Raw genomic sequence first — 25,994 nt, forward strand, 5'->3', positions numbered from 1 at the left:
TTGCATCAGTCAGTTGTCATTGCTATCCCAAAACCAGGAAAAAGCTCCAACACAAGCAAACAATTATTGACCCATCACTCTGAACCAGCTGTCTTTGTAAGATATTAGAGAAAATGGTTAATGCCAGAATTCTCTGGTATTTAAAAAATAATGAACATCTCTCCAATACACACTGTGGCTTTTGTAAACATCACTCAACTTGGGACCATTTAGTTCTTTTAGAAACCTGTATAAAAAGAAGCATTCCTGAAACAAGAACATCTGATTTCAGTGTTCTTTGATATGGAAAAAGCTTATGATATAGCCTGGAGCCTTTTAATATGGCATATTAAAAGAGCTCTATAACCTAGCTCTCAGAGGACCATCTTGTATTTATTAAAACTTTCTGCCTAACCGAGTCTTCCAAATCGGAGTGAGAAGTATGCTGCCTTGGCTGTATCATGATGTTCACCAAAGCTCTATCTTATTAAGAGTGTGACACTTTTTGCTGTTAAAGTTAACTCAATCACTGAACGGCTGCCTCTATATGTTGATGACTTCATAATTTGCTGTCTAATTGACAGATACCTTCAGCAAGCAATTGATCATGCCTTTCCATGGGCTCTTAGTAATGAGTTCAGAGGCAAGGGCTCTTGGTGTATTGATGGATAGGAATTTAAAGTTAAAAAGGTCACACAGCAGAAGTTGCAAATACAACTCAGAGGATAATTGTGAGGTTGAAGTGAACCTTGACATCTAAGGATAAGGAGATCATTTTGCCTCTTTATAAGGCTTTGATAAGACCACACCTGGATTATTGTGCAGAGATTTGGTCTCCCGGGTTCCAAGGGGATAAAGAAGCTGTGGAAAGGGCAAAGAAGAGTTACAAAGATTATATCCAGATTATGGATACTATGGACAGATTACAAGTGTGTGGATTGCAAACTGTGGTTAACAGGAGAAAGAGGTCTATAAACTTTTGAATAGGTGTTATAGGATATCAACTGATGAAATTTTTCATTATATGGAAGGTGTAGAGAGAACATAGGGGTATCCATGGAAGTTAAGTTTGTTCACAGTCAAGAAAGGGGTAAGAGCTAGGTTTTTAATTTTAATTTCAGTTATGCCAGATTCCAAGACATATTGGAATTAAGGGAAATGAGACTGCAGATGCAGCTAGATCAGCACATATTTTTTTGATGTACTGTTTGACGGTACCATATACAGACTACAGATAGTTGATAAAATCAAAGCTAATTGCCCAATGGCAGTCATTGTGACAGGAAGCACTGACAAACAAATTGCATGAGATTAAGCAAAATTAAGCATTGGCAGTCTAGTGAACATAGAAACAGAAGAGTGGAAGTTGTTCTTGCTAGGTTCTGCATAGGTCACATCTTACACATCCTTATTAATGGATGACTCACCTCTGTGTGAAAAATGCAACATGTGTCTCACTATTTGTGATATTCTGGTGCAGGATCAGCACTTCATATGAGAGAGGAATGAAATTTTTATTTATCTGGGTGAACCATATACTCTCAGGAAGATGTTATCACACTCAGACAATTTGTGTGATGTGTTTAACTTTTTACAAAGAATTTATACAAGCACATTTGATTATAAATTCTATTTATATGTAGATTCTGCATTGATAACTTAATTTTTTGTACATACATATTATTCAATGATTTATTTGTTCATAACTATGTATTAATATCTTGTGTACTCCCATAACCTTTGATATGGCACAGTATCACCTTTGCTATCCTTCCACCAATAAACCATAAATCAACCAACCAAATCTTGGTGGTTCTAATCATAAATTCATTTGAGTCTCCTTTTGTGAAATGTCCATAATGCAGTCACTTCTTGTGATCTTTAGCACTTCAGTAGTAACAAATAGGATGACCTTCAGGATTTCTACTCCTCCTTTTCTTGGGCTGACTACTGTTTTCACTCTTCTGATCATCCAAACACCAAATCCAACTGAATAACTGAAATGATTCATAATAGAATGAAGGACTTTATTCCCCCCTCCCCCCATTCAACCTAAACCACTATCCAAACTTTTGGTTTCTAGCAAGTTTGCCAATGCAATTGAAGAAAATAATTCATTGCAAGTGGCTCAAAACTAAAACTAGAAGATTCCATTTAGCATATGCTGCAACATGCAGCAGCTGTAAAGTGAACATAGCAAATCCTGAATGCATCCTGGTCAAATGGAAATGGAACCTTCTGATCTCTTGCCAAGGCTATCGCATGCATGTTTCCTTGGTGTGTTGTTTGGCACTGCAAACAACGCAAGAAGTGACTGCATTTATAGACATTCCCCCAAAAGGAGACTCAAATGAGTTTATGATTAGCGTTACCAATGCATTGATGAAGAAGGCAAAATATCACCTACTACCATGAACTACCCTCCACATGCCTCCTTGTTTTTTTTTAACTGAAAGACCTCAGAAGAATCCTGAATAGCTTTGATACAAAAAAAAAAGTCTTCTGATCATGATGGTATTTGCCCTCATTTGTGCTTAAAACTTGTGCTCCATAATTAATGCCTGTGCTATATACTATTTACAAACTTGGATACTCACCTAGCATCTATAGCATGGAAACAAGCCCGTATTCAACATATCCAAGAAATTAGTTAAAAATCAGCATCAAACTATAATCCCATTTCACTCACCTCAGTTCTCTTGAAAATAATGAAGAAATCATCAACATTCAGCTCCTTTGTCACATGGAATCTTACTCTTTTTTTTTTAATTGATCTCATACACAAGAAGTAGAAAAACTTATTGCCATGTGTAGAATGCACATGAGAGATGGGAAAGACAAAATCTGTTGACGTGACACTTTTTTTTGAAGAGCTGAAGCTTATGGTTGATGTGAAATACTTCATAAGGAAGGTTCTTCCATAGGAGAGAAGTAGTTATAATAAATTAGATAGAGGATAAAAAGCAGATTAATATATTTGCAGTTGGACTGGAAAGGGATGTTGGGCAGCTGCTGCTCTTCTTTTCACAGGTCCAGAAAGTGGAGGAATGATGGTTGCCAGTTTGTTGGAGCAGTGCCCATAGAAGTACCTGTAGAAAAGATAGAGGTGAAATGGTCTCTGAGAGTGGTTGAAGTGAGTCATTGAGGAAAGGATTGTCTGTCAGCCAGTTGCTCTACTCTGCACTGCATCAAGAATTTTTAGGGATGCTTTAGGTACACCACCTGAAACATGATCAGTATTTTAACAATGGGTGAATTTGGGGTTCGTACAGGGTTAGTGATGAAAAGTAGCACCTTGAGTGGAAAAGGATGCCTAGATTTTCTTAGGACTGAGAGGAAACATTGGTATATGTGCCAAGAGAGGCTGAAGATAAATGTCAGCCCAAGGAGTAAGATATCTTGCCTGATGATTTATGTATTACTGAGGGTAAGCTAGATCCCTTTGCAATAAAAAAAAAAAGGAAAGACTAATTTTGGTGGCATTGATGGTGACCAGATTATACTTGTCCCACTGAAGGATGATCCAGAGATCATTGTTTAAGGTACTAGTTGCAGATGATCTTGAGACATCTGACCACTGCATGGTTTGTCGAATGAGTAGGACAGATGAAGTGTACTATTGTCAGCTGTGGATAGAATAAGTGATGATAGGCACTAGATCATCTGAAGCACTCCTGTATTGGACAGATAGAACGTTTCTCAGAAAGAGGGAGCTATCTGCTATAATATGCAGTGAATTATCGGAGAGAAAGCTTGTTACACAATTACAGAAGGAAGCAGGTAGATCCTTGAATGGCAGTTTACTAAGTCAAATGCTCTGGAAATGTAAAGAGCAACAGCATGTTTCTCCGGACCCTTCCATGGCACGTGAGAGGATGATATAGTGGTAGAGTCCATACTAGTGGTAATTGATTAAGTGGTAAGCTGTTAGGTAATGAGGAAATTGACTAATCATTCACCAATACGAATTGTTGATTTTCTCCATTATTTTGGGGAGGTAATAGTGATTATTAGGTAATTGGATGGCAGACGCTTAGCTTCACTTTTTTGGAATAAGTTGAATATATGATTACTTCCACCTATAAGGCACTTATCCCAGTGAGTATAAAAGTTTGTAGAGAGAGAGAGAGAGAGAGATATACAGGACAGGTGTTGGTTCTGGAGCATGTTGTTTGAGCAGGGTTCCAGAAATACAACATAAATCTATTAATCACAAAAATATTTTACTTTCCCAAGGTATTAGTATACTTTATATAAATATTGCAATAAGTGATGTTTTAAAAAACTAAATGTATGAAAAGAAATAATAAAATTCACAAAAAAAACACAAGAAAGTAGGCAGCACTCACTGTGGAACCAGACTTACTTTTGACACATGCATTAACTTATGTTTGCAAGATAATTTATTTTTTATATAAAAGGATTAAAAAGCCTTTTTGTTATGTAAAATGTTCAAGTATTTAATTACACTAACCAAAATCTTGTTATAAGTTGTGAAAATAAACTTAGGATAATACTATAATTATAAACCTACAAGGTGTTCAAATAGTATGGATGTACTGCATTATTTGATCACACTATGCCAGTTCTAATTTTTGTGTTTATAATTTTCAATTTATTTTGTTAATGAAATTATATTGTGAGAAAAGTGCAATTATATAAGCGTCTCAATTACATGATTGGAAGAACAGTGGAACATTGCACCCTTTGATTGGAAAAGACCTGAGTTCAATTCTCGTCATGACGAGAGGAATTATTATTCAGGCTTTTTTTATTTGAAAGTGAGTTAGCTGATCTCGTGTGGAAAGTTTTCTCCCAAAAACTCAGGTTTTTCATCCTGCACATGAGCAAATCGGCTGTGAGAATGCACAAAATTTATAGACAAAAACTACTATTAGTAGTAGTAGTGGGCAGTAGGTGCTGCTGTATGTTGATGATAGTAATAGGTGAAGGATTAAGTAGGAGAGATGATGACTTTAGTGAAGTAGTGCCCTCCCACAATGAGTCCTTAGATTCCTTGGAGGTGTCACATAATAATAATAATAATAATAATTATTATTATTGTCTTTTTTTTTTTTAATAATAGACTGTCTGTTACATATCAGGTGCACTGTATATGTAGTTAATATCGAACTGATTGAATGCATTGGATTATAAAATTTATTTCTTGTAATGATCACTGTAATTTAACCTAAATGTATTCATGATATGAAAAACTTAATTGTTTTGCTTGAACTGTGTGAGGTTTACCATTTTCAAGTAAACGGTAAACCTCACAGTAAATCGGTAAAATTTTTCTCTCTTCATAACTGAAGTAAAAATCAGAAGTACGATGCATAGTAGATCATGCATGGTAGTAAGAAGAACAATGTATAATACTGTTGTGAGAGAAATGAGGGGAAGGATTTTTGGTACTCAATAGTAGATATTTATAGTCTTTTAATATGTATACAGGGTGTCTGAAAAAACCTGAGTTTTCAATGAAATTTATATTATGATATTTTATTATTATTACGTAACACCTCCAGGGAGTCCAACGACTCATCGAGGGAGGGCACCTACTCTACAACTCTCCATGCCTTCATCATCTACACCAATGCTATCTACTGCTGACCACCACCACTAGTATTTTCACTGACAATCACAAACATTCATACCTACAGCCTTTTAGTTGGAGAATGGATATGCTAAGCACTCGGCCAACCAGGCCAGCAATTTTGAAGCAGAAATGTATGAAGCATATATTATCAAAGTACAGTGTGTCAAAAGTTTGATTACCTGTTAGTGTAACTCAATGTGTGCACCATTTACCTTAAAGAGGAATTTCACCTCAGATCGCACTCGGGTAAGCATATCCATTGTAATTGCTGTTATTCTTACTTAATTAAAACTGTCCAAAGGAATTTCAGGCAGGAGTATGGTAGGAATGGTCTGAGTGACAAAAAGCATCCATAAGTGCCATCAAAAGTTCTGGGAAGCAGGAAGTGTTTTTAAAAGGACTCACCAGGTATGCTTACACTAAATGCGGGAACACTTGGAACAAATTCGACTGTCTTTCCAGTGTAGCCTGAAATGTTCAGTTCGTAGTGTGAGTTGTCAGTTAAACATTCCTAAAAGCACAGTGCATGACATTGTCCACAAGAGATTGAAACTTCATGCTTATAAACTGCAGCTTGTTCATCACATCTAGCCTATTGATAGGCCACAAAGAGTTCAGTTTGTGACCACCATGTTAGACCTTATTGCTGAACATGACAACTACTTCCATAGTGTTTTATCTTGTGATGAGACAACATTTCATGTACATGGAGTTGTAAATCACCATAATTGTCTGGTGTGGAATCATGCATGATCACATTGTTGAGCCATTTTTTTTCCCTTGAAGAGACAATTACAAGTGTGTCATAACTGGATATGCTACAGAACTTTGTGTTTTTCCAGACTGAGAATGTGGAAGGCCTCATTTTCCAGCAGTATGGAACCCCCGCCACATTATGCAGCGATTGTGCAAACTGTGCTCAATAACTGATTCCCAGGAAAATGGATAGGCAGAGAAGGTCCCATTGCTAGACCACTGCGCAGTTCCAATTTGACTTAAATGGATATCTTCTTTTGGGGACTACATAAAAGACATCTATCAAGTAAAAATCCAATCCCTTGTCCACCTGTGCCATAGAATGACATCAACCATAGAAGCAATTCCTATGGATATGCTTACTAAAGTGTGGTCTGAGGTGGAATTCCATTTTGATGTCTGTAGGGCTGTAAATGGTGCACACATTGAGTTACACTAAGAAGTAATCAAACTTGTGACATTGTACTTTGATAATATATGCTATATACATTTTTGCTTCAAAATGCCATAAAATAAATTTCATTGTAAACCCCAGAATTCTTTTTCGGACACCCTGTACATATATAATGTAATGTTGGAGGTTTAATGGATTTTTTACAACACTCAGAAAGGATTAAAAAGAATTTAATACTTCCTATATTTCGTCCTAGTCACTAGGACATATACGGGGATTACAAAAATAACTAATGTAACATAACACAAATATCATACAATATTAAGCCCAACCATGTGGGTGACACTAAAGTCCTATCTAGGTGGAGCGCCCTCTAAGGGTGATTGTAGGTGGCCTGGAATATAAAGTAGGATCTCTGGTGATGAGTGTTTCCCAAATTTTCGGAAGCTTAATGCAACCGTTTTTATTAAGATTTGGTTGATTTCTAAGAGCTGCTGCTGCTTCTAAGTATAGTCTCTCTTTCTTGAATTTGCTGTGATGGAGCATGGTAGGTTTCTTCCATGATATTCTGTGGGTGGTGTCCAAGACATAGTCAGCCAAGCCTGAATGACCATAGTTGTGTTTACAGATGTAAGACTTGTGTTCCTCTAGGCGGATGGATGCTGATATGCCTGTCTTTGCCCGTACTTTGGACAGACAGGCAGATCAGCATCCATCTGCCTAGAGGAACACAAGTCTTACTTGTGTTCCTACAAATCCATTGAACCTCCAACATTATGTCTTCACAGCACTTAAGCCTCTATACACGAGTACATATATAACATTAAAAGTTATCAATTGTTATATTACAACAGTAATGACTAGACAGCTGTTGGGGAAAGAAGATATGGCATGTTATGTTTTTAATGACTGTTCATCTGTTCATTTTTTGTAGTCTTTCATATAGAAAGGAAAATAAAGTTCTGAACCTTAAAGGAGATAAAAGGATGGAAGAAAGTGAAGATGACTGGTTTACATTATGACTTTTAGAGAAAACTAGCAACTAAAATTGCAAGTGTTTTTGTCATTCTTTAAAATGAAACAGTGCAGTGTTCAAATTAGGGATTTCAGATCCAGGAATTTTATTTCCAGAAAGTTACAAATAAGGCTTCTTTAATTTATTAAAACTTTCAATTTCATAAATGAGATAATGTTTTCAAATGAAAATAAAAAAGTGTACATTATGTGAAAAAAGAAATGAAATTCACTCGCCACTTATCTCTGATAGCTCGCCTTTGACGATTAGATTTCTAGACACCTGTGTTTGATTATTATTATTAGAGAGATGTCACTGAGAAGCCATTCATTGTCACATGAACACTTTTTAGTGTCTATGTCATTTAATATTAATATTTTTCTGATGTCTTTGTTTGCTGAAAACCATAGGAGACATTTGGTGCACTGTTTATGGTAGGGTAGGAGGCAATTTGTTTTAATGCTCTATACGAGTTGTATATCTATGTGTGCTCTATACAAGCTTTATCTTTAAGTGCTGTATAAGTGGTGCCATGTAGATGAGAGAGCTAGAAGCATAGGCCTTGGCAAGGAACCAGAAGGCGCATCTTCCATTTTGACAAGTTTTCTACTGTTGACCTGTATGAAGTCAGATTTTGATATGCTGATGGTTGTTTTGCATGTATTGCATGCTTCAATATGGACTGAATATGAAGTTGGGTTCTTGATGAATGCCACTTGTCATGTGCCAGATTTTCTAATTCTATTAAATTATGGCTTGGAAAGTGGGTAGTGATTTTTGGATGGAATAGGGAATGAATACGTTCCTGTTGTTGAGGATTTCCATGACTTACTCAGGACAAGAAGTTGCGAGGTCATTCCACTTGTACCTATGTGGTGCTAGAGGATACAAAGTTAGGAATGGCTAGAGGGAGAGTGCTTTGTGAGAGAGAGATGAGAACTTGCATAAGTGTGGTGACATTTACAGGAGGAAGGAGAACTGCTTAAGAAAAGATATGGTGAGATGGGTTGGTAAACGCACAGTTTGTTTATTTTATTGTTGCTTATTGCAGATACTTCTGTACCCGTCTTCATTCCTTGCTCTGATCACTATCACTTGAAGAAATAATCTTTATTTGGAATATTTCACCTCTTTTTGCCTTCTTTGCTTACATCACTTATGTCTGTATAGTTACGGTTAAATGATTACCAGATATATATAGAAATGTTTTGGGAAAATTTGAAGAAAAGCAAACTTAATAATAAGGGTAAATGCCTGCTAGATTAGTTATTACTAACACCATGTTCCAACATAAAAATGCATAAATTCAGAAATAAGAAAAGTCTCATTCACTTTATAGTTGATAGCGATGTTTTCTCGCTAGTTCAGGACACAAGAGGATTTGAAATAGGTGGTGATCACTATTTAGTTTTAGGATAAAATTGAATTTCATGTTGAAAAATTAGTGTGTAAGAAAGGTTTAAAACAAATCAAGGTTGATCACCTTTTAGAGGTGAACTGTATACTCAATGCACAAATATTATTGAAGAAAAAATGAGTTTGAAAACAATAACCAAACCTTGGAGATTCAATGTAAATCATGAAGAAACTGATTGATTTAACCACAGAGGCATGTTGTGAGGTTGTTTGTAAGGATAGAAAAATCAGAATTCCGTGGTGCACATAGGAAGTTAAAGAGGCAGTGAAGGAAAAGAAGAAAGCATATTGAAAGTTCCTGGCAAGTAAGTCAGCTTATGCTCTTAGAGATACAGAGAAAAAAATGTAAGAAAGTGAAGCACTGTGTAAAAAACAAAATTCACAGGAAAACTTTAATAAGAACATAGAAAATAGATATCAGGAAGGTGGCAAATCTGGCAGCTATTGAAAAAGCTTAGAAAAGGAGGAAAGAGTGCTATAAAAGAAATCAGAGATGATAAAGGTGACATGGAAAGTGAAGATAAAGATATTCTAGATGCCTGGAATTATTAATTTGAAAGACTACTAAATGAAACAAGCAGTGCCAGCATGATGGTAGAAAACCCCCAACAGGAATGCAGTTAGGAATACACATCCATACATGAAGTCATCAAAAACCTGAAATGTGGAAAGACAGCTGGGTTGAGTGAAATTTGGCCAGAAATGCTCAAATATGGAGGTATAAAAGTTTTACAATCTGTATTGCACAATTCAGAAGGCCTAGTCAGAGGGTTAAATTTCAGATGAATGGAGAAGAGCTCTCATAGTACTCATCTATAAAAAGGGAAAAAAACTGAATGCGAGAATTACAGATGTATTTCCCTACTGAGTGTTCCTGATAAGATTTATGCAAGTACTTGAGAAACAGCTAAAAAATATTGTGGAAGGGAAGGTTGGTGAAGAACCAATAGTTCAGAAAATCTTGGGAATGCAACAAGGATGTATATTTAAGATTTGTTGATCTGGAAAAGGCACATGATAACATGTCAAGAGGAAAGCTCTTCAAAATGCTACAGTTATGTGGTGTAAATGGGACATTATATCAAGCAATACACAGTCTTTATTTAAGTTATAAGTCAGCAGTCAGACTCGAAGGCAGTACAGGAAGATGATCTGAGGTAAAATCAGATGTGCAACAATGGTGCACATTATCTCCACTGTTATTCGTTATCTATATGGATCACATTATGAAGGAAAGTGGTATTAAATCTGATATTAAATTGGTGATGTTAATCTTAGCTCTTTACTTTATGCACATGATGTTATACTTCTGAATACATTCAGTACAAGTCTGCAAGATTCCCTGACTAAATTGAATAACTGTTTTAATAAATTTGATATGAAAATCAGCAATAAAAAGACTGAAAATAGGCAGAACATTGAAAACATCAACTGTATCCTGAATGGTGAACCTGTAGAACAAGTAAAACATTTTAGCTATTTAGGCACAATTTTTAGTGAAGATTGTAAATTAAATATGGAAATGGACAACAGAATTAGTAAAGTTTGTATGGTAGGGAAGTCAGCTGAATAAATTTATATGGAATAAGAAAGAAATTAGTCAAAACACTAAATTAGCTGTATACAAGACTGTGTTCAAACCAATTTTCATGTATGGATCTCAGAGCTGGATTAGAAATAAAACACTTGATTAAAGACTGGAGACCTCTCATCAGTGCTAGTATCACATTAAAAATGAGGATATTAGGAAAAAGCATGCAGGAATGTGTTAGTAGAGCTAATATCAGGTGGTGTTTTTTACTGTATCAAATGGATTGATACAGTAAAAAACATCTTAAAAGAAAGAAACATAAGATCTGATAATATTGGAATCTGTGCAGATAACAGATGAATTTGGAGGAAAATTGTTGATCGGAAATTAGTAATGATGTAACTTTTTCATGTACTAAAATAATTATCTGTACCCCCTTCCCCAAAGGTAAATATCAGGTATTTGATGATAATGATGTTGATGATTGTTTAAACCAATACTGAATACAACTTGGTCATCTAAGCCCTAGATTTTTAGTTCATTCTCTTTTGCTCAGTATCCAGATACATACCAACAAGATATACCACGAGAATGTGAAGATTGGACATAGGATCCACATCCCTTGGTCAGTTATATGGCTTTGACCCTTAAACAAGTTTCATATATTTTTTTTTTAATGAGGAAATACTTTATTGATTGCAAAGGAATATGAAGAAAGAAAATGGAAAATGACCTGATATCAAAGAAATTTTATAAGTTTGAATTTATCAGAGGTAAATTGTCAACAAATTATAGTAATATTTGCATCATTCTGTTTATCTATTTGATGTTTCCTGTCCATGAATGAAATTCTGAACAAAAATTATTTAAGAACTTTCTGTGAACAAAGTTTCCTACATGCCAGTTGAAGCATAACATTGCATAACATGAAGTAAACTTTCCTCACTTCACTGGAGGACAATAAGAACATCAGTATTGAAGTTTATAGATCTTTGGTTATAGAAGATCTTGACACTTGAATCATTTCAGCAGTATGTTATTTATTATGATTAAGTGATACCTCAAGGAGTCCAGCAACTCATTGCTGGAGTGTGTTCCACTCCAAGCACACCTGACTGTCTTCACTACTTAATCCTCCATCCAGACACAATGGCCCTAACTCATGCAACACCATCTACTTCCTACCAAGAGTATTTTTTGTTTGTAAATTGTGTGAGGATTTACCTGTATGCTGAATTTCCTGTTTTTTCCCCGTATGAGATTGGCTAACTCACCTTTAATTGAAAAAATCCATATGAAGATGAGAATCAAATCCCGTTCCTTTCTGATTGAAGGGAACAATTTATCAAATGAAGGATAGAGTTGTTAGTAGAATTGTGGATAGAATATAAATAGAAATGAGGTTAGAAAGAGAAGGTTAGTAAAGTGTAGAAGGGAAGGAAGATGCCAAAAAAATTATATTCTTGGTCCTTTATACAAGTGTAAGCAAACAAAGTTTGTGCGTGAAGTAACTTCATGACTGGGCAACTCGTATATAGAGGCTAATGACTTCACATCACTTGCCTTATTATCCCATAATGCAAAGCACATATCCTTATGGACATGTATAATGTTATGCATTATGAGAAGGGTCACTACCCAGACTGCTTTTGACCTTTATTGAAGTCTCATCAGTGGGAGCCAGACCCAGAAGTGAAGTTACTTCATGTGCAAACTTTGTTTGCTTGCACTTGGATAAAGGATTAAACCAAGAATATAGTTTTTTGGCATCTTTAATTTATAGCACAACCAAGTGAAAAAAAATTCAAAGTGCAGAAGGAAGAGTGTGGACAAAGTATAAAGCCCTGGTGAAAACCTGGCATTTATGGAGAAATCTGAAGAAAGAAAATTGGCAACCCATTTGCAAATAACAGAAAATAGGCCATAAAGCTGATGAGGAGATTTCTGTGCCAGATCCAATCATTTGTCTTAGAAATGTCAAGAGCAACCACTAGCCTCTCCAAAAATTTCCAAGGAGAACAAAAACAGTAATCAGACCATGGAAAAGAAATGTGAAAATCAGAGATCATCCTAATTAGTACTGTTGTAGTGCTAATGGACATGAGAATGGGTGGATTGACATTCTGTATGAGCAAGATTCGGATAAAATCACTGAAAATAAATATTTTTATATATAGCATAATCAAATTCTAGAAGTTCATTAGTTTTCAAAGAATATTTCATCTGGGACACATTCATAATTCATAAAAATAAATCATAATGCTTTTGTAGTGAAAGTGAGATCAAACTTTTATGACTCTAGGCGATGTGCTCATTGTGTGTGTATGTGTGTGCAGGGCTCAACAAATGATGCAAAATCCTCTTGTCTTGCACAAGACCCTTAATTTTTTAATGATATATCTCAATAAGTCAGTAGGATTTCCATAAACTGATAACTGGTGCTGCATTTTGTTTAAAAGATTATTTTTGATTAAATAAAAAATATTCTATTTTGACTGGTCTGCAGCTACTCTTTGGCTGACAACATCTATTCTCGATAGGTGGTTGGTCAAGCATATTATTTGAGCCCTGAATGTGTTTGTGAAGGTGGTTCAGTAAGTTTGCAGTTGGAGTGTCAAAAGATGGTGGGCATCAGCTGCTGCTCTTGTTTTAACATGCTTAATGGGAAACATAGGAATGCTGGATGCCAGTTTAGTGGAGCAGCGCTCTTGGAAGTACCTTTAAAAAAGGCACTAAGACTGAAATGTACCATCTGTGAGATTGAAGTCAGTCATTGTGAAAAGACTCTTCACAATGACTGACTCTTTGATTTGAATGATTGACTTCACAATCATCTGGACTCTTCCTCATCACAAATTTTTAGTGAAGTCCTAATGAATTGTGAGAACAATATTTGGACAGAGTTCATAGCTAGTTGTGTGACATCTGAGCAGAAAAAGATGCCATGTTTTTAGATGATGAGGAAATTATTGATGTGATTCAAACACTGATATTAAAGTTTAGTGGAAATGGGCTGCCCCAAGACTAATAAATCTAACAAGTAAAATTACAATTATTTGAGAAAGATACACTGGCATAAAAAAAAATAATAAAAAAAAACATACCTGGTATTCTTGAAAGGCAAGATAATAACCACATTTTTAACTTAAAATTTAGTTACATCAATGATGTTTTTTTACTACTAAACTTCTGTTGAGTCCAGAAATAATGCAGAAAGTGAAGAACCCAGGAATTATATGAAGGGATGAAATTATATTGATTACAAACATGAAGTAGATGAAGTAGCAAAAATATAATAATACAACAAGACATTAGGTTATGAAATTGTGAATATCAAAATGGATAAGACTGAGGAGAAAAAAAAGAATAAAAATCCTCTAGTTATACTTGATAAATCAGTTGTGTTAATGATGGAGTGCTGGCTGTTTTGAGTAATTTGTTGTCAGACTGTATGAGAGAGAACTAATGTTGAGGTTGCTTAAAGTTCATGAGCTCACTATATGTTAAGTGGAATGTAATAGTGAGAGTCAACTGCTATTATTACATCATTTAAACTGTTTTATTTCAGAGTAGCCTGCTAAAAGTCTTAGAACTCTTTATTTGTTTAACTGTAGTTGAATGATGTTGCATAAGTAAAACATGGTCACTTAATGACTTTTTTGAACTTTTCTATTATTTTTCAGTAGCATTCAACTGGTCATCATGCACAGTAATTGTGCCTTTCATTGCCAGCATATACAATTTCTGACCAGATAACTATCATTAGTTATCTGGTCAGAAATTCTGTGAGTGGCCTTCTGCACATTTTGAAAATAGCATAATCAAAAAAAAAAAAAAAGAAGAAGAAGAAACCAAATGAGCAGAATAATTTGAGAGGGGAATGTGTAATGCACTTGATTACTGCAGCACAAGTGTGCTTTAGCTGCTGAAATGTGGCTAATAGCTCATCAGCTGTAAGTTGTGTTTAGATTTACTTCAATCACATACTTAAGGAGAATGAAGAAGAAATAGTTGAAATAAAAAGAGGAGAGATAGTATGGGCTAGTAAAAGAAATGAAAGAAGGAATGGTCATTTTGTGATGTCTATTTCTTCTTTCATTGTACTGTTAGCTGTGTTTTTACTCATTCACTCTGTGAATATTACTAGATTAAGGGAACATATTCTGCATTGCAGCAGAATATTTATTGACTGTTGATGAGCTCTTTTTTTGTCATATTAAACATTTTTTTTTTAAGTGATGGTCTCTAACACCTAAATGTAAAGGAAGGAGAGGATGCCTAATGCACATTTATCCACTGAGTTAATTTGGGTTACAATAGCTTTAGAAACTTTATAAACAATAACTTTAGAACAAGTTAATCTGTATGCTTATTGATGATTTGGTTGTGTTCAGCTAGGAATAAGTCTTTACTTTTACTCTTCTGCTATGATAGTTCCTTGAATTGATCTCTTATCCTCTCTGTCTGTCTGTCTGTCTGTGTGTGTGTGTGTGTGTGTGTGTGTGTGTGTGTGTGTGAGTGTGTGAGTGAGTGAGATGTGAAATTCTGTGTTAGCTTTACTTTGTCTTAGTTATATCTGCACATTTCGAGGTTGCAAAGTTCAGAGTTTATAAGATCCCCTTCTCCCTTAACTCCCAAAAGAAAGAAAAATAAAAAAAAATTTTAAAAAGCAGAGAAACATACACAACAGACTAAATACATCCAAATCTCTGACATTCAGCCAGTTATATGCAAGACTGATCTGTGCAGAAACTATCATGGCTCAGTTCAATCCATTGGAAGTAAATGTGACTTAGGTATTTCCCCTCCTCTCCAACATTTCCCTGTTAGAGGACATCATCAACAAAAACTGGCTAAAATCACCTTACCATTCCATAAATACCATACTGCAAAGCATTGAACTCTTTCCTGACCTTCAGATGATGAATGACTGACAAAACCCATACTTTAGAGAGAGAGAGAGAGAGAGAGAGAGAGATTTCATGTATTTTCTCTCATATTCCTTCTTTAATTTCTTCCTCTAACCTATATTGTCTCTGTTCTGTATTGTGACTATCCATCTTTTATTGTTCTTAACTATGCTGTTGATGACTCTCCAAAAGCTGAATGAATTCATCAGCTTTGGATAGACTTGCTTAGCATGCTCTTTTCTAACTCTTACATTATATTTTAAATATAAGTTGGGAGGAATACTAGTATGAGCTCTGAGTATTCTACAAATATGTTTGCTTTTTCTATTAAATAATAAAATTAATAGTATGCATGCATATGGCACTTGTATTTAGTGATTACATTTTATTAAAGCAGGTGATGCTAATGAATCAATAACATTGATTAATCATGTACTACAGTTTCTACTGTAAAGAAAAAAGTTTACAATATTTTATTATTTCATGACACCTCCAAGGAGTCCGAGGACTCATTGAGGGAGGACACCTACTCTACAACTTTCCATCTCCACCATTCCATCCACCAACTACCAGGCCTTGTAGATTATCATCTACATCGTCATCTACTGCCCACCACCACTAGTATTTTTTGTCTGTAAATTGCATGTGTTCTGAAGAGCCGATTTTTCTGTATGTGGGATGAAAAACCTAAGTTTCTGGGAGAAAAAAACCTGTTACCTCCATATGAGATCCTTCTGATCTCATAATATAATAAAATAATATTTTTATTTGTTTATTATTTTTAATCTTAATGTTCCTCTAGCTAGGTACTTCATTCCTAAAAAGAGATGAAATTTATGTGGTTTCTTTAATAATAATAATAATGCATAATTGTTTTTGATAGCAAAGTCAAGAATTAAATCAACAACAGCAGCCTGAAGAATTGCAGTCTCAGAATGATGGCTTATTGGAAAGTGAGGCATCAATGAAAGCTGAAGAAAACATGGAACAGCAAGAAGAAACTACAGATACTCCATCAGGGCCAGAGAGCTCAATGTCACCAACTACTCCTCCTAGTCAAAAGGAAGAGATGGATGTGGAAGGACCTGAAGCAATTCCTCCTGTCAGCAATAAAAATCCTTTGAAGTGGACAGTATGTATTATTATTTGGTTCATTCTTAAATATATTTGAAGATTCTCTAGTAGTAACTTTCTTAGACTAAAAAAAATTCTGTACAGTTTATGGTGTGAATGCTTGCTTTTCAAAGTAGTTATAGGTACCTAAATTCATAACAATAATATTTTTAGCTTTAGCTTTTTTTTTCCATTAGTATGAATGGTTGTATCTGATATTTGAATTTTTATAATGTAATACAGTTGATATTATTTTTTCTGTTCATTGATCTGATTTCTCTCTAAAATATATCACCCACCATAATGATGTTTCACAAGTGTATACCACTTCAAAAAATAAATTAAAGATTGCCAAGAAATTATATTCTTAGTTTTTTCCTCTATCCAAGTGTAAGCAAACAAAGTTTGCATGTGAAGTCACTTCACGACTGGGCTACTTGTATATAGAGGCTGATGACTTCATGTCAATTGCCTTAGTATCCCATAATACAATGCACATATCCTTACAGATACGTATAATGCTGTGCATGATGGGAAGGGCCACTACCCAGACATGTTTTGACCTTTATTGAGGTGTCATCAGTGGGAGCCAGACCAAGAAGTGATACCAAGGTTGAAGTGATGCAGAAGTTCCATATACAAGTAGTCAAAAGGTGTCACACCGTATTACTAAAATACTCTGGATTAGAGATAGATGTTGAAGGTTTTTTCCCTACTTGGTTATATTATAAATTAAAGATGCCAAGAAATTATATTATTGGTTTCATCCTTCATCCAGGTGTAAGCAAATAAACTTTGCACGTAAAGTCACTTCGTGACTGGGCTACTTGTATATAGAGGCTGATGACTTCACATCACTTACTTGGATAAAGGATGAAACCAAGAATATAATTTCTTGACATCTTTAATTAACATGGAATTAACAAATGTATAGTTATGGATTTGGTCATAGCATCAGAAGAGTTGATAATAATAACTGAGATGATATCTCCCACCAGTTGGAGAGAGTGACCATGTGGTTTTGAATTGGAAGATGAATAGACATGCAGGTGTATCAAAGAGACGGGAACGTATGTGGAATTATAAGGCAGGTGATTATAATAGTCTTAGATAACAACTTGGGGAAGTTGCATGGAGGGAGGAATTGGAAGGCCGGGATATCATTACTGCTTGGGAAATTGTGAAGGAATATTTGTTAGCAGCAATAGTAAGCTGTATTCCACGAGTAAAGAAGAGGATACAATTTGGAGTGAAGTGGATGACAAACAATATTAAACAGGAACTGCATGCAAAAAAAGAGGCTATGGAAGAGATATAAGGAGACAGGTGAAGAGCAGATACATGAAGAATATAAGACACAGGCCAGGAGAGTTACCATACATGACTAGTATGGTAAGGAAGGCGAAACTGGAATATGAGAAGAGATTGGCCCTCAGATCCAAAGAAAATCCTAGGGAATTTTTTAGCTATGTGGCCAGTAGGAGGAGAAATGATATTGTGGGATAAAAATGGGAATAGAGCGACTGATGTACAGGACATAGTGGAATTGTTCAATGATCACTTTATTGGAGTATTTCATCCTGGAGGAGTAAATTTTAATACTAGAGGGATAGGGCAGGTTTGAGGTTTAGAGGTGCAGGAGGAGAGTGTGTTCCAAATACTGAGTACTCTGGATGTCAGTAAAGCTGTGGACTGGATGGTATTTCACCAAGAGTTTTGAGAGAATGTGCTAAAGAACTGATAGCTCCTTTGACGTGGCTTTTCGATGAAGGTCTGGCTACGGGAAAGGTGCCCAGGGAATGGAAGGAAGGCAAGATAGTGCCATTGCATAAGGGTGCAGCAGACTGGAAGTGTCTAATTATAGGCTAGTTTGTATATAATCAGTAGTCGTTAAGATTTTGGAGAAATTAGTGAGGGACTGTATACAGCATTGGGCAGATGACGGTAATGTTATCTGTGAGAGTCAACATGGATTTGTTAAGGGGGTTCTTGTTTTTGTAAAATGCTAGCCTTTTATAATAAAGTTACAAGAGTAGTTAATGAGGGAAAGGCATATACTGCCATTTTCTTGGATTTAGCAAATGCATTTAACAGGGTGCCACATGATAAGCTGATATTTAAGTTGCAGCAGCATGGGTTTGGATGTCAGGTTGGTCAACTGGATTCAGGATTGGTTGTGCTGTCCAATAGGTATCAGAGAGTTGTGTATGGTGGGACAGTATCAAGGAGGCAGAAGGTTACAGGTGGGGTCCCACAGGGCTCAGCACTGGGACCTATATTGTTTAACCTTTATATCAATGACATTGTCAGTGGATTGCAGGGGGATATTCAGTTGTTTGTGAATGATGTGAAGCTGGGAAAGGTTATTAGTAATAGTGCAGATGTGGTAGCCCTGCAAGAGGATTTGAATAAATAGACAGATGGGAAAATGAATGGGGGGGTGTCAGTTTAATGCAGCAAAATGTAAGGTCTTGAGGTTTGGGACACTTCATACTCTATTAGAGGAGTTGTACTGGAGGAAGTAGGGGAAGACAAGAGATCTGGGGGTTGATGATTGATAGAAACCTGAAATTCAGGGGGACGTTGCAAAGGTGGTAAAGGTAACGCAGAGGATTGCTGCAATACTGAGAAGGACGCTGACCTGCAGAGATAAGAGTTATCATTCCATTATATAAGTCCCTTATCTCTGCAGTTCAGCATCCTTCTCAGTACAGAGAAAGGGTACAGAGACAGATAACAAAGATGATTTCAGGACTGTACAGTGTTAGTTGTGAGGATCGGCTGAGGGAATGTGGACTGCAGAGTTTGGTGGATAGGAGGAGGAAAGGTGATACGATTGAGACTTTTAAACTGTTGAGAGGTAGTTACAGGGTTGATACTGGAGAGTTCTTTTGCTTGGTTGAACAGTGGGAAGGTGTGATGACAAGGGGGTCATTCCTGGAAGTTACAAAAGGAAGCTGTGAGCAAGAGGGTGAGGAGTGGTTTCTTTGCATGGAGAGTGGTTGAACCGTGGAATGCATTTCCTGATAAGAGTGGTGAGAGCGAGAACAGTCAGTGAGTTCAAGGAGTGGTATGATAGACTTTGTGTTCCTAGGAGGGACCTCCTGTGATGAGTCTTTTGACTCCATGGAGGCCTGAATAATAATAATTTTAAGGCATTTCTTGACTCCATAGGTGAGAGATTTACTAGAACCCTAGCATAATTTTCATATCCTTTACAATTTTTGATTCTGCATAAAAACAAGACAGGGCTCTTTTTTTTTTTAATGAGCCAAATCCATAAAATTAGCCATTCATTAAGGGGTGAGGCAGAACTGGCAATAGCACTTTGCTAAATTAACGAAGCATGCTATGCATATTATGAGATACTAGGACAAGGTGATGTGAGCTCATCTGCCTCTATATACATATAAGCTAGTCGTGATACAACTCAGCATGCAGACTTTTGTTTGATGCTTGGGAAAAAGATAAAAATAAGAAATTGTAATTTTATTTTTCTCTTTTACCCCAGTATCAAACAGAAGTTTCCACATGAAATAGCATCACAACTAGGTGACTTGTACACAGAGGCAGATGACTTCACATAATGTTGTCCTAGTATCCCATAATGTACATAGCATACTTTGTTTTGGACACTGTGCTGCCATGCATTATAGGAAGGGTCGCTATCCTGATTATTTTCAGATTGGTTTGATTTTTTATTGAGAACTCATCAGTAAGAACTTGACCTGTGGAGATTCATAAAGCTACATCAATGTTTTTTTTTTTTTTAATTTTGATTTGATTTTTATGGTGTAAAGGCATCAAAAGGTCACACTGTGTCAGGACACAGGTTACAGCAGACATCACAAACATCCATGCACTATGTGGGATTCGAATTTGCATCTCACAGGCTGGAGAGAGTATATTCTACACTCAGCCAACCATGCTAGCTAGCAGATCAGTGGTAATGTAGAATGCATGGCAATATACACATCCAATAGGAGGTATGCTGTGTAGTCTGAGCTATAATTTTGAGGCAAGTTGATGTGAAATTACCTTTCTTGATGTTACTTCATATGCACATTCCTGTTTAAAAACAATAATATAATTTATTTTCTAACCAAGTGAAAAGAACCTGCTACGGCACTGTCTTCCTTGGAACTGCTTTATTACTTTGTACCAAAGTGCTGTGTAGGAACTGACAATATCCACCATGATGATAAAAATTCTTTCATTATTCCCACTGGTCTGTTTACTGTTATTTTCTACACTAGTTTCCATAAATTAAGGTAAAAAAGAGAAAAATCATGATAACTCAAAAACTACAGTGAAATTTTATGCCATTCAGTTAAAAAGTAGTATGATATGAGATGTGAAAGAAACACCCACAAAAGTTTTAAATAAATAGTTTAATTCTGTAATAAATGGTTGCATGAAGAGAATTGTCAAAAACGAGAGGTCAAAATGAGATTATCAGCATGCCTCAGTAAGGAAGGTGTTCACCCCTCACAGCAATATATTGCTCACAATGATGTTTCATGCTATTTATAATGGTGTCTAGGAACTCAATTGGTAATAACAACCATTATTCCTGCAAAAGGTCTAAGTTCCTCAAGATTTTTTTGGGTGGGAGATTGAGAACAACAGTCTACCTAGAATATCTGAGACATGTTCAATATGATTAAATTCAGGAGACCTGGCTGGCCAGTCCATACGTAAGATAATCTCTTCTTCAAGATGCTGGTTCACGAGCTTCACTTGATGAGGATGAGCATTATCATCTTGTAAGATAAATGCCCCCCCCCCCCATTGCATATGCATATGGACAAACGCAGGGGGTCCTGGACCTCGTCTCTGTAAGTTGCAAACCCCAAACAATCACACTACTTCCACCATAAGTGTCCCTTTCAAGAGATAATAGAGGGATGATAACGTGTCCCCTTATACTCTTATCTTAGAGATATTTTTGACATGATTCAAATCCAGATTTTGTTTGTGTGTGTGAGGGAATGAGAGACCACCTCTAGTTGATCACTGAAACAAAATCATATTATTGAAGTATTAAGTTTACAAGAATATTGCATAATTTTAGCATCATTTTTTACCTAGAACAAATAGAAAAACATCAAGTAGTGATCAGAAATGCATGTGAAAGACATTGGTTTCCCCAATTTCTGATTCCATGCCATAGTCCTCTCAAAGGCATTCTTACTTAACCTACCTACTGATTGAAATGGATGAAATAATCCACTTTAGGATTTTTCAAAGATAAAAACATGAGTGACTTCCTCCCCTTTTATCATGCAATTCCCCTACTCCACCATTCATCCCTTTATATATTAACTGTAATGGAGTGAACTTTGAGTTCACTTAACTTAAAAACATACTGCTTTACTTTGATCTTTGCTTTCATCACAATTTATCAGTCATATCTAGATAACATGTTGACTACTTTTTACACTACACTGTTATCATTTATTCTCCTTGTTAACCTTCTGATATCCATCCTCACATTCTCCTTTTGTCTCTTGAAATCATTCTTTCCTGAAGTTGCTACCACTAACTCTATTGCTTATTTATTTTTCATATTCAAAGCCTCAATCACCCGCCTCTCCTTTCCTCCTTGAAAATAAACCTTTTGTATCCCTCATCCACACTTCTGATCATGGAATCCCCATACATTGCTACATTACTCTTGAATGATTCAAGAGTAATGGCAGGAGCCAGATCCAAGAAGATACCAAGATTAAATCAATGCAGAGGTCATATATTTTTCCATATACAAATATAAATAATATTTATCACCTTATTGAATGTCCAGAGGATTCCATAATGTTTTTACATTATGAGATGCTAAGGTAATTGATCTGAAGTCTTTAGTAGCAATGTACAATTAGATTAGTTGTGAAGTTATGTCATACTTGTGCTTATGCTAGGATACAGGGTTAAAACAAGAATATAATTTCTTTTCAAGTATAATATACCTTGTAACCAAGTGGAAAAACATTCCACAATTATCTTTGACTAATTCTGTTTTCAGCAGTTACATCCCATACATATTTACCAGCGCTTGCACTGCCTTACACATCAATACTTTTGCTCTCCTATTCGCCACTTTGCACACAAAACTTATCACTTTCCATTTGTTTTCATCTTCTGAGATTAACTTCTCATTTGTTTTTTTTATCATAAAAATTCACATTCTATGAGCCCTTGCATTTTGTTACATTCTACAAGTCCATACTTTTCATTTCTCTTATTCACTATCTCACAGTATACACTTCCCCTCTCTCCAGTTGTACAAACTTTATTCCCGACATCAAACAATTCTTGATAAATCCACATATCACTTAATTTGTTTGAGTTATGAACTACTCTTAACAAGAGTTTTGTTCTTACTACCATATTCATTACACTCATATGTACCACCAACAGTTGTGTTTTTAACTAACAGTTTCTATTAGTTATTATCCTTTTTTTGCAGGCACTGAAAATGTTCTGTAATTATTAGTGAGTACAGCTTTAAGAGTAATTTGGAAATAGATGATAATTACTATTTAACATTTGTATTTTATGGAAAAACTTTTATTGGGATTATATTGATCAAGTGTATATAATAAACAATTAAGTTATACCAACTAGTTTCACCAACTAAGTCTGTTGGCATCTTCAGGGTACATAACTGATGTAAGGCACTAAAAAGTAAAAAACTGTTACAAACTAAAATCAACCGATTCCAATTATATTAAACAAAGAACAGAGCGCGTACAATACATTCATAGAGCATGGATGATCTCACTTGTTGTTATTTACGAACGTTCTATAGTTGGCACTATAATTCAGTTCTGGCGAGTTGAAGGATCTGATAAGGGTTTTCCAGATAACGGGCAAGATTAGTCCTTGGTTCCTGTTAAAGTTTTGTGTACAGCGGGAAACTGTTGTGGCCTCCTTAAAAATTCGGGAGCGGAAGTCCTCCTCCATGTAAGGAATTGTGCTTCTATCCCACTCTAGGTGACATCAATAATAATAGAGAAGAAAAATCGGGTTTAGCTTTTCATTTCTCAAGAATGAACCATACCATAGAGTGGGATAGAATACATGGAGGAGGACTTCTGCTCCCAAATTTTTAAGGAGGCCACAACAGTTGCCCGCTGTACACAAAACCTTAACAGGAACCAAGGACTAATCTTGCCTGTGATCTGGAAGACCCTTATCAGATCCTTCAACTCACCAGAACTGAATTATAGTGCCAACTGTAGAACGTTCCTAAATAACAAGTGAGATCATCCACGCTCTATGAATGTATTGTACGCACTCTGTTCTTTGTTTAATATAATTGGAATCGGTTGATTTTAGTTTGTAACAGTTTTTTACTTTTTAGTGCCTTACATCAGTTATGTACCCTGAAGATGCCAACAGAGTTAGTTGGTGAAACTAGTTGGTATAACTTAGTTCTTTATTATATACACTTGATCAATATAATCCCAATAAAAGTTTTTCCAGAGCTTTTTGGTCAAGAAAATTAAACGTGTTTTAACATTTGTATTTTATTGCAGTTTGCATTTATCTGTATATTTTTTTTTTATACCAGGTTCAAGAAGTTGTGGAATTTATACGTACTCTTCCTGGTTGTTCGGACTATGCTGATGAATTTCACGCTCAGGAGATTGATGGCCAGGCCCTTTTGCTTCTTAAAGAAGACCACCTAATGAGTGCTATGAGTATGAAGTTAGGTCCTGCTCTCAAGATATGTGCACGGATTAATACTCTGAAAGATGATATTAATCGCTCTTGAAAAGAATACCTTGCACATGAATTGCAATATAGCTATATCCGTCTTTAAATATCAGTTCTATATGGGGGGAGGGGGAGTTACCTGCTTAAAGGTGAAGGGGAAATGTACCATAACTGCCTGTGTTTGACTCTGAAGAGAACAAAAATAATCAAATAAATTTATTGTGGTTGTGATTATGGTGAAACAGTTAAGTTATATTGAAGATGAAAGTAAGATATTACTTATTACTAGAATAATAAGAAGAATTGTCAAAACTGCTGTTACTACCAGCTATTTTACTACTGCCAAGTCAGACAGTGAAAGTTTATAACCCTTCTACCTTGCATTCAGGAAATGCTCAGATGACCTGGATATGTTATTCTCCAGACCTAGTGCCTGTCACATGATTTGCTTACTTTTCTGATGAAATGACCAAGGGCAAATCTTCTGTGTGTGTGTGTGTGTAGTGTGTGTGTGTGTCATCACTGCTGAACTGCATCATTTTGTTTTACAAAGGAATTCACTCTAAATGATCACAGTCGAACAATATTCCCTTAAAGAAAGTTGGAAGATAATTTAACCGGTGCCCTAAATTTTGTAAAGCTTCTGTGTGTATCGGTGGGTGGGATGCAATGTGCACATATACTTGTGCTTTGGAATCAAAGTTTTTCCATAAGAAACTTTTGAAACTATAAATTTTATACCTGTACATATAATACTGACAAATGTTTAATTCCTTTTATTTTATCTTCATAGCCATACGTAACTGGACTCTGATTTCTTTGCTAATCTGAGTTCCTTCAAGAAATATTAGTCTGTACCAACAAAGTCACATATTCATGTATAGAGGAATACCAAGATTCGGCTTTGTAAAAGCAGCTCTTGATTGAACAATTATATTGATTATAATTTTAGGTATACAGAAGTTAAAAGCTTCACTTCCATAATATATCTTATCACAATGCACATTCATTATTGTGATATACTGAAAATATTTCTTAATGAGGTGTGCCTTCTACAAATAGTTTCCATTACGATAAAATCATGTCTTTGTGTGATAAGAAGAGCAATGGATGTGAAGATCCTGTAGTTTTCTTAAATATGTTAAGAAAAATATACCTTTATTACCATAATTTGAAAACAAGAAAAGTCTTAATAACATTTAAATTTCTTCAAAAACATTTTTTTAAATAGAATTTGACATAATTTTTATTACTGTCTAACAAAAAAAAAATACCCTTAAAACAAATTCATTGTATTTCATTACAAGAATATTAAAGATAACCTTCAGTTTTTTGTTGAATTTTTCTCTACTTTACTATTGTATGATTGCTTTTCTTCTTCTTAGTCAAAGACACCATCCTTACTAGGGCTACATTACTATTTTTTAACTTTTCTCCATGTAGAAAAATTCTATGCAATGCCTAGAAAGTGTTACCAAAATATAAATATGCATTTTTAGTTTTTATATTGCATATACATTTCCAGCTAATAACTTTTTTTTTTAATTTTGATGCCACTGACT

The 25,994-nt window shown here is 35.4% G+C and overlaps 1 protein-coding gene across 12 annotated transcripts in view; it reads left to right on the forward strand.

The window, feature by feature from the left end:
* The window catches only part of LOC150105365 (uncharacterized), a 521,942-nt gene extending 496,170 nt beyond the window's left edge, over positions 1 to 25,772 (forward strand). For all 12 annotated transcript variants that reach the window (XM_090394098.1, XM_090394099.1, XM_090394097.1 and 9 more), the window contains 2 exons: positions 16,484 to 16,732; positions 24,287 to 25,772. In XM_090394098.1, the coding sequence (XP_090250224.1) occupies positions 16,484 to 16,732; positions 24,287 to 24,490 (453 nt within the window). In that variant the 3' untranslated portion in view covers positions 24,491 to 25,772. The remainder of the gene's footprint in view (positions 1 to 16,483; positions 16,733 to 24,286) is intronic.
* Positions 25,773 to 25,994: the final 222 nt, after the last annotated feature.

The sequence above is a fragment of the Typopeltis vanoorti genome, chromosome 6 (genome assembly GCF_054136105.1).
Source record: "Typopeltis vanoorti isolate ZY-2024b chromosome 6, IOZ_Tvanoo_1.0, whole genome shotgun sequence".
NCBI classification, from domain to species: domain Eukaryota; kingdom Metazoa; phylum Arthropoda; class Arachnida; order Uropygi; family Thelyphonidae; genus Typopeltis; species Typopeltis vanoorti.